General features: G+C 41.8%; 1 protein-coding gene across 1 annotated transcript; it reads right to left on the reverse strand.

Moving 5' to 3' along the window:
* Nucleotides 1-4,852: 4,852 nt before the first annotated feature.
* synm (synemin) lies at nucleotides 4,853-10,517 on the reverse strand. Its single transcript, XM_004070031.4, has 4 exons — nucleotides 9,384-10,517; nucleotides 8,601-8,725; nucleotides 6,981-7,060; nucleotides 4,853-6,909 (listed from the first exon to the last, which is right to left on the reverse strand). The coding sequence occupies exons 1-4, from the start codon at nucleotides 10,182-10,184 to the stop codon at nucleotides 4,877-4,879; spliced, it is 3,039 nt and encodes a 1,012-aa protein (XP_004070079.1). The 5' UTR covers nucleotides 10,185-10,517; the 3' UTR covers nucleotides 4,853-4,876.

The following is a 10,517-nucleotide window of genomic DNA, read 5'->3' on the forward strand; positions in this document are numbered from 1 at the left end:
AGCAATAATAGTTTAAATGCGCAGAGAGGTTCATCTTAAAGTTAGGGAAGATTTGTGAGTGGCTGCAATCGACAAACTTGTCATCATAGTCTGCAGCTGCAGGAAGCAGCCAAATCTGTTTCTTACGTATTTTTGCAATTCAACTCATTCTTGTAATTTAAAGACACAAAAAATTTACTAAGTGCAGAATTGTGTTGTTCCTGTGCTGTTCTTATCATCACAGTCGTCACAGATTGTTCAAATTAATACAACTGTTTATTGTGTTCTTGTTTTTTTTCTGACTGTTTCTTGGTCTTCTTGGTCTACTTCACAGGACTTTTAGGAGACAGAAGTGACTAGAAGGGACTTTGCAACTTCTGAAAAGCTGAAATAAGCCAGAAAGGGCGAGCTAAGTCTTCAGAGACATGGTCGTCATTGAACAGGATGCGTGCCATTTAGACAGAGCCATAGAGCATCTGTCCAAGTCAAGAAACAAACCTCAGAACTGACTAGTACACACAGTTATTGCTGTATTATGTAATACTACTTTCCTTCTAATGTGGTGGTGTGGGATCCATCTTTGTTTTGGGTGTTTCTGCAAGGCTAATGCCATTGCCATGAGTCACAGAGCAGAGGGGCCTTGAGGGGGGTTCGGATCGCCCACAGCTTGGCCTTTATCCTATCTGCTGCAGCAGAGCCTCACCACAATGCTGAGACTATTCACAGATGAACTCTGGGCCTGAGCACGACTAAGGGGGTCTTTATGAAGACCAGGTCCAGGCATGTCGTAGCAAATCTGTTCAGCTTTAGATTTCAGAATTATCAACCTGTTTCCAATATTCAAGAATATACTTTTTTTTTTCATTTCTCCCTGTTATTCTTTGAACTCTGCACCTCGAGCAAGGTTGAGTGCTTCCAGGAAATCTGCAGGAAGCCATTTTTCTCATTACCAGAGAGAAAGAAATTACACATCATTACAATTTACTTTCCACTTTCTCTGTAAAAAAAATAGGCTCATGTTTATGGCTCTGATCACCTCTAAGTCCAAAACTGTGGGAAAAAAACGCATTTGCTGCGTTAAAAGCCCTTCATTATTTTCACTATGAAAATTTACTGACATGACCTGCTTGCATGACAAAAGAAATCTGTCATGCATCATGCCTGTAGAAGATCTGCCATTGGTGATCTAAGCGCTGAAGTAAGACAAACTTTAGCTTATATGAAGTGTGGAGATGACGGAAGACAGGATGATGATGACAAAGATTTATTACAGGTCACACACACATCAATGGTGTTTGCAAAGGTCGCCACCTGATCGAAACGTTTGAAAACTCTGGACTGAGCACATTGGACCAGAAACAAGAAGGAAGGAGAGGGGACGCCTGTCCATTCCTGTCCTGTCATTTTTAGTTTCTGCCACATCTCTAGAGCTCTGTTAGCTCGCTAATCTTGGAAAGGGCAGTGTGCAGAGCCACTTTCCCTGGTGTAAAATATCACACTGGCTGACTTTTTGTTTCTTGGATGGAAGCTGACAGATGGGCATCAGAAATTGGAAAGAAATCAGAAATGTATTTATCTGCGTCCTCATTTTTTTTAAATAGCATTTTATTTCTTAGAAGATAAGTAAAAATTAACAGAAATTCAATCTAAAACAGAATTCTGCTAATATAATCTGTCTGTGTCACAGTCAATGCACTAATAGTAGGGACTGGCTTTTCTCTTTTTGTGGACATGGTGCGCGTGGCATACATTTGCAACATGAGCTTGGTTTTGTCGTCATATAAAAATACTCTGGTAAAGGGACCCGGCCTCATTCTAGTGAGGACATGTTTACAAGTTGAGCTGGCTGGTTGCTGTGTTGCTTTGTTGTTGCTATCTGAGGTGTAGAGGGGTCCAAATACGACAGGGTATATCAGGATTCAGTCTCTGTGCACGACAGGCAGCTCTTCACCTTTCAGATGTGTCCTAACCCAGAGCTGATGGGTCATGAGAGTGTCTTTTAATTTTTGTCAGCATGGCAGCTTTTTCCCTTCCAGAGGAAAGCTGCTGTATGTCGTACGTAGCGCTCACAGGTCACTAAAAACAAAGAACAATGTACTACACACCAGCACACGTTTGACTTTTCCACGTTTTCCTGTGAAGTAATGCTGAGAGAGGCCATCCATTACATCAACCCTAGCAACGGCGAAAACATCCAAGGGGCCAGATGGATCTGTTCCAGATTACCAGTGTTTTGCTTTCCCCTGTGAAGAGGGAAAGCTTTTCACTCCACCTCCCTGCTTCAAGTCTTCAGTTCTGTTGTTTTTTATTAAAGCAGAAACATGAGGCAGCTTTTACCTGCTATCTTGAGTAATATGCTCTGTCATCCACATATTGTGTCATTTTTATATGTTTTGATTAAGCAGACTTTTGCTACAGTAGATCCCCAAAGTCTTTTCAGCTTTAATGGGGAGTGGTAAACATAGCTGTTTTCTAAACCTTGGATTGCTTAACTGGTTATTTTGATATGTTTAGTGCAGCCACGGGTTGCTAGGTAGTATTTCTTCCCCTGCTGAAGGAAAGTTACACCCCTTATCTTGAACTGATCGTTATCTGCTGTCATTCAATTTGGGTATTATTTTTAGGGCCTGAGCTTGTCATATGCTGCTCAACACAAGAAAAGAAAGCTGCAGAGAAGTAAAAATAATAAAAAAGTTTGACAGACTTGGTCTTTTATTTCATGCCAATTCATCTTTAAGAAAGCTTTCAAATCAAGGACAAAAGACAGTGATTAAAGTATCACTTTGTAAAATACTGTCTCATCCCTGGATGTGGGTGTTGTTGTTAAGCTTTATTTAGTGAAGGAGGGGAAAAAATCCATCTCCTAAAGAAAACTTAAGACCATCAGACTAGAAATTGTTCCCTTTAAAGCTTTTATAAAGATGAAATTAAGTCTGGCCCCCAGGAAACAAAGTTTGAAAAAATAAGGCGTGGCTCCAGACTTAAACATTATTGTGAAATTTTATCCTAGACCACTTAAACAATTTATGTTTGGCAATACATAATCCAGTTATTCATAAATTACTGACACAACAATGTACAGAGAAGCATTCCATGTGTTTTAGTAATGCAATCATCATGCACTGCTGTTTGGTTTTAATCCCACATTTTCTATTTAATCTCCAGCTGTAACATTAAACTCTCTCTCTCTCTCTCTACATATATATGTGAGTTAAATAAAATATACTATTAATAAAAAAAACTCCAACCAAAATTTTCTTTTTTTATGTTTTAATCGTTTAGAGATTTTTGTTTTCAACCAAGATTTGGAAACAAAACATAAATCAAAGCAAAATGTTTTTTCTGCAGAAATGTAATAATTAAACAGGAAAAATATCAATTCAGTTTTAATGAAAAAATCCATCATGCATGCATATTCTAAGTGAAAACTTCTGTTAAACTTGGGGAATGGCACATGGTGTCATTACATTAATAGAGATAATTGAAGATCATTGTTGTGAGTAAGCCTGTTTTTCTTTAAATGCAGTTAAAGAACTTCAAGACAATCCTAAATAAACGTGTCTATCTATACATTTTTACATTTAACAACCTTGTTTTTAAAAGCAAACGTGTCAAATGTAAATGATAGAAACCAGCAGAGAAAATGTTCAACTGCGTAACATCCACACCACACAACAAACACCAGTGAGCACTCAGATTCCCTAAGCTGATGTTCCAAAAATAGTCAGTGTCATAAACGAACTCTTTAGTAAGAGCAAAGTTGAACCCTTAAAGCAAACACTGTGACAGCAAACCATGTTGGGCGCGCACAGTTTTCTAGTAGTGTTCTGATTTTCCCCCAAAAAATTCTGATTTCTACTGTAAGTCTTCAATCACAAGTTCAGAACAGTGTACACCTTTGAGGCGGGAGCATGCTACCTCCAGAGAGAGACAAACTTCCAAAAGATTTGTGACTTACCATTTGCTTAACTTCAAACAGACTTGTTCTATTTATTTAATAGTGTAACATGCTTTTAACGAGCCACTCCCATGAAAATTTTGTTTTTGGTGTTTTTAACATGTTCTTGTAGCATTTTTCTGATGATGGCGGGCATAAATAAATAAAATTAAGCCTAAAATTGTATTCCAAAGTATATCTTTATTCAAATACCTGTGAATCAGGAGCAGGTGCACAAAGCTCCATGCTCCGCTCCATTCTGATGCAGCCACTCGCAGACAAATAGATCCGTGTTCGCCTTTGTTTTCTGGCATCTGGCTCAAAACCATACAGCTGGACAGCTCCAATGCTGCTCATCATTTTTGTTGCACCGGTAATGTTAGGTTGGAGGTGCGAGGGGCTGTAAACTCAGACGCGTACTGTGCTGCTCTGCAGAAACTATGTCAGGCATAATCCTAATTAAAAAAACCCTAGTTACGCTTTTAAAATAGATAAAAAGATCATCGGAGTGGGACTTTAATGGTCAAAAAAGGTTTTTCCACTGATATTATTGGGATCTTCCTATACTTATTTTAATAAAATGGTTTACAAAGCTTCATAACTCCAAGCACCATGTGTTTGTCTCCATTATACGATGATCAAAACTCTTTTTAATGAGGGGTGATTGGGTCCATTATAAACTGTGTTAGATCTCCATGCAGGTTAGTACAAAAATATATATTGAAAGATATTTAAAGAGTCTTTAAGGATAACATAGTTTTTTAACTTTCATCAGACTCTTTGCTTTTAGTAGGATTGTTGTTTTTCTCGAACAATAAAAGTAATTTATAGCTCACCTTTTATTGGTAACTCCAGCCAGAATTTCTCATTTCTTTACCAATTTGCTAGAACCAAATGCAGTTTTATAGTTTTTAGTATTTACTTAACATGAAATGATTTTTTTTTTGGTTGTTTATTTACTTAGTTTTCTGAGGGACCTTCAAGGTAAAGTGTTGCAACTTTTTTCTCGTGAGAGATCTTCTCTGGTGTCTCCATCGTTTCAAACTGCAGCTCTTTGTCGGAGCTCGTCTCAGCACAACTGCTCTCGACATCCATCTGAAAAGTGAAGGACTTCTCCGGCAGCCCGAGTTTCACGTGTTTTTCAATCATTTCTGATGTTAACTTTCTTTCCTCGCTAAAGCCTTTGAAGTCATCACCGCCGACATGCTCGCTTTCCTCGAAAACCTTAATGCTGTAGCCTCCACCTGCTCCTCCACCTAAGGATTTCTCCAGAGCAAGGTTAGAAGATCTCAAAGCTGCCATGATCTGCTCTTCAGAAACATCTTCAGAATCCAGCAAACCAGAGTCTTCAAGGGTTTGGGACACATTAAGCTCTGCAACTACAGTCACTGTTCCATTGTCAGCTGACTGCTCCACCTTCTTGATAGCCACATTCTGTGGACTCTCACTGCTAACTTTTGTGAGGAAAGCCAGCTCCTCCCTTAGTGGTCCTGACACTGAGGTTTGGAGCTTCTCTAAAGCTCCCTTCAGCTGCTCTTTGGGCTCCAAAGACTCCTCCCTCAGGAATTCAAGGAAAGACTCCTGCACCTCCGGGGAGACGCGGACCTCCTCTTCAATGATGCACTCTGGAAAACTCTCCTTGCCAAATGAGCCATCCCCTGACATGTACTTGGACTCGTCACTTTCCTCAACAATAACTCTCCTCTGGGGAATACTTTCATCTTGATAATAGCGCTCATCTGACAGGTCATCAACAACTCCATAGTGGCCATAGGATGTTATTCCTCCTCCTTCTGGTTCAGAAAAGTTTTCGTCTGGTGTGGACACAAAATACTCTTGGACGTGGGAAAAATGTGGAGACCCATCTTCTCTTGGGACCTCATGGGCTTGCACTGATCTCCCACTAGACCAGTCTGTAGTGCTGAAGGAGGACTTCGTGCCATCATCACTCAGCCTTTCTTCTCGAACATCATGAGGGACATGCTCTAGCTCCTCGATTTGAAAGTATGTTGATGGCTCGTAGAAGCTCGGTTTGCTCTTTTGTTCAACCGCAGCCTCCTCGTCACTGTAAGACTCCATGGGTTCCTCGATGATCTCCACATTGACGGACCTGTTTTGTAGATTTTGTCCTCCTTGAATGCTGCTTATCAGACTCTTGATCATGCTCGCTGTTGCAGTATCATCCATGCTCTCTAGCGACACCTTCTTCACACCATGACTCAGGAGTTCTTCCAGGGCAGAATCTGCAGAAATGTCAAGCTCTTCTTCTACTTTGGACTCCAACACAATCTGGGTTTTTGTTCTGCCATCGTCTTCCTCACTTTTCTCAACATGATAGGTGACCTTAGAGTCTCCCGATGAACAGACCTTAGCCTCTAAACCTGCTGGTTTGATCACTTTCTCTATGATCTCCTCTACAGACACAGCGTCTAATATCTTCTTCTCAGTTGGACCTGTTGCAGTCTCTGCTTGATCTTTCTCTCTGAATGTATCATGCACACTGCCTCTCTCATTCTTCTCTAAAACCTGCTTTTTGCTTTCTGCCTCCTTTTTTGCTCCAAGAATAATTGCTGGAGCTGACACCACCCTTACCGATTTGGTCTCAGCTGTATGACTGATTCGTTTGTCCTCAGAGTCTGGTTTGAATATCCCAGTTTCCTGCTCTCCGGCTGTTTTTTGCACATTTCTATTTTCTTCCTTTTCGATTCGACCTGTTTGTTTATCTTTGACGGTGAGGGTTGGAGGAGCCGATGGGATGGAAGCAGCAGCTTGAGCTTTGTTGAATGAGATCATATCCCTTCTGGAAGCTGGGCTCTGATGCCGAGCCTTCCCAACAAGTGAAAATGGAACAACCCTTGGGGGACTCACGGAGCCAGAGGGAACCTTGGGGGATCTTCTCAGGTTCATCGGTGATGTGTACTTGATATCTGTGCGTTGTGACGAGGTCAGGAGGGAAGTTCTGGGGGAGTAGGTTTGGGCTGGAACCTTGATATCTAAAACACATATTTTAAAAAATCACATTGTGTGTTTTCTTTGAGAAAGTAAGTCACAGTAGTTTGTTTACCTATTATTCTTTCTCGTTGAGGTCTGTTAATCCTTTTATGAGCATCTTGCAGTCCGTTTTTTTCATTTTCAAGGAGAGCTCTGATGAGAAAAGAAGGGTGTAGATTTTGGTGAAGACAGAATCAAACTAGACATTCAATAGAAACTGAATCATCGGCAATAAACATATACCTCACTAGACGACGCACATCATTCAGCTCTGCCATTTCAGCCCTCCTAAACTGAACTCAAGAGGTTTGATGAAATCTCTTGCCATAAAAGGCAGCATTCATCAAAAGCCAATCGGATTGTGCGCTGTTTCGAAAAGTCGGTTTATAATCAACTAAGACACCTCACCTTTTCTTGACCATGAATCAGCCATAACCAAAGTACACTAAAGAAGAGTAGCCTTTCTGGAGGGCGCCATTTGACTGACTAACCTAATAATAGCTACTCCATTTTGTGTGTAGGTGTGTGTGTGCATGAGTGTGTGTGTGGGGGGGGAGGGTCCACACTGTTGTCTATAAATGCCAAAGCAAAGCTGACTCGTAACTTATCCAACAACACACAGCAGCACCTTGTCTTTATGGGAGTATTCTGTTTATTCCAAAAGGACATAGCAAACCAAATGTGTCACAGCAGAATCCATACGGAGTCACACTGGGGTAGAAGGTCCTTCAAACCTTTCTTGGAAATAATCTTTAGAAGACAAATAAGTTCAGGTTTTCACAAAAGTACTACTTCCATCATCTTAAATCTATTATAAAAAAATTCCCAGGGGCATTTTGCCTTTTTTAGGCAAAATTTAAAAGCCTGTGTTGCTTTCTAGGACATAGTTTCTGCAGAGCAGCAGGAGTTCATCAGAAATTTGCTTCTAAGTTGTGGCTTAGTAAGCCTGCCCTCATTTCCTATCATCCCTTTTTTTATGCTCTTTCCTGCTAATTTGCACTCCATCACACCCCCAACCTAAAATTACCGCTGCAACACAAATGGCGAGCAATACTGGAGCTATCCAGCTGTACAGTTTTGAGCCTGATGCCGGCTCAAACAATGCATTCACTTGCATGTACGTCTTTGTTTTCTCCTCATCCAGGTACTGTTAGGTTGGGGGTGCGAGGGGATGTAAACTAGGCGGAGAGTGTGTAACCAGTTGGATTATGGGGTGTGATTTCTGTTAATAGAAATCTTAGTTGTGGAAGGGTCCATGGTTATTCACAACATCACCTCACAAAGAACTTAATGAAATATTGGAGGAAAAGCAGCTGATTTCCTCAAATATGACATTACAGAAGGAAATGTTTTATTTAATTTGTGGATTTCAGGAAATGAAAAAGCAACGCCATGACTAATATCCTCTTGAAAACATGTTTGAAAAAAATTCCGTGTAATTTTATTTTGTAGCTATCTTCTGTGATAGAGAAAAACATTTCTGTGCTTCCTCATCAGGAGTGATTCCACAAAGTATGCTCTCAATAAAACATTCTTACCGCTTTTATGTCTCTGTGGTTCGGTTCAAGCATAATTGAGGGACTTTAGTGGTCACCATACACTTAAGGCACTTGCTAATAACTTCCCTCATAATATTTTTGTATTATTATTAATAAAAAATGGTTGAAAAGAAAAAACAAAAACAAAACATTACCTGTAAGCAGCCACCTCCATGCCCAGATCCATCTTCACCTGGAGAAGGTGCTGATGCTCCCTCATCTTCTCCGCCATAGCATCAGCCAGTGAGTTCCTCTCATGCTCCAACTGTTCAATGATCATCTAAAGAAACAATCATAAAAAAAACACATTTTATTGTACTGCTGACTTAAAAACAAATGTGGGACTGCTTCCAAATTTTGCGCATGCAAGTTTGGACTCAGAATTGAATCTTTACTTATTTTTAAGGTATGGGAACTTATTTTGACTTAGTGGACATGAATGGCAAAAGTAAGTCATTTATAACTGACCTTGTTGCCTGGAGCAACATCTTTAGGCGGCTAATGGGGATTTGTCAGACTGACATCTAATTGGTTTAAGTGGTTGAAGTAGTCTGTCAAGTTTAAAGTGCTCAGGAAGTGGAGCGACTTGCATAATCCCTTAATGCTGAGGTCATACATCGAATGCAAAAGCAATGGTTATGATGGTTGTAGTAATCAATGGAAATATCTTTCTATAAAATGCATTTCAGGCTATACGTGGATTAATTCTATTTGTTTGGGCAGTCTAGCTGGGCTGGGAAATGATGATTTATTTAGTTGGAGCAGGATGTGCCTTTAAGGGTGGTGGGTGTGGCTTTGGCCTCTGTTTTTGTCTCCATCACCCAAATACACATTGTTTGGTTTTATTTTGGAATTAGGATTTTGTTTTTTGTTTTTAGAGAATGGACGTTAAAAGGCTATAATTAAATACTGCCTCTAATGTTGGCGTTGCACCTCACCTGATGTTCATTGAATTCTAGCTGGAATTTCTGCTGCATGGCCATCAGCTGCTCCTCCAGACGCCTCTGGGTCTGCGCCTGTCTTTGCGTCTCCGTGCGCAGCTTCCCCAGCTCGGAGGAGTACATCATTTTCTCCGTCTTCATGTCACTCAGCCTCGCCTGGTCCTCTTGAATCGCTCGCTCCATCTCCTCCACCTTCCTCTGGTACATCTCAAACGTCTCAATCCATCCCTCTGACAGGCCGCGCGCATACTTCTGCACCTCTTCCACGGACACCACCGGCGCCCCACGGTGAGTTTGTGTGAGGAAGGGCGCCACTCGGGAATCCACCTGTCTGTGGAGGTGATGCACGTCCCGCCTGTGAGCCTCCTCCAAGCGCTTGCACTCGTCCTGCAGCTGGAGCAGGCGTTGCTGGAGCTCCCCGTTGATCTTGTGCGACTGCTGGAGCTCCTGCGCGCAGCTTTGCAGCTCCCCGCTCATGTCCCTGCACGCCTCGGTCTGCTCGCTGCACGCGGACTGCACCGTCTGCAGCTCCCGCCACAGCTTCTCCCGCTCCAGCTCAGCCTGGGACTTCTCAAAGGACAGCTGCTCCACCATCCTCCGCAGGTCGTGCATCTCCGCCCTGTAGTTTTGCTGCCATTCGGGGGTCTTCTTTACCTGCTTCAGGTGACTAATCTCAGTGATGAGAAGCGCGTTTTCCTGCTCCAGCTGCTGGGTTCGGGACAGGTACTGGGCGAGTCTGCTGTTCAGCTCCTGCAGCTGCTGCTTCTCGCTGTCAAAAGTTCGCTTGAACGGAAGCATCGTTGCAGAAAAACCCAAGAAGAGCTGCGTTTCTCCCGAACGTCTCCTGCGCGCGCGCGTCTGCGGGGACAACTCTGATGTTAAACGGGATCCGTGCTCTTTGACAAGTGCAGGACGGGGGCGTGGTCACAGCCCGCATCAAACGAGGGTCCCAAGACCGGATCATCCTGCAGATGTTGTGCTGCATTCACGTGCTATCAGAACTACTAACATCCGAAAGATTTAGATTAGCACCCCTGTTTACAAAAGCAGTTCAGATTAATATTAGTTAGTACTTTAATGATATACATGCTAACTATTGCATTTATTTACCTTATCGTATCTAATAAAAAA

This window comes from Oryzias latipes, chromosome 6, assembly GCF_002234675.1.
Source record: "Oryzias latipes chromosome 6, ASM223467v1".
Classification (NCBI taxonomy): domain Eukaryota; kingdom Metazoa; phylum Chordata; class Actinopteri; order Beloniformes; family Adrianichthyidae; genus Oryzias; species Oryzias latipes.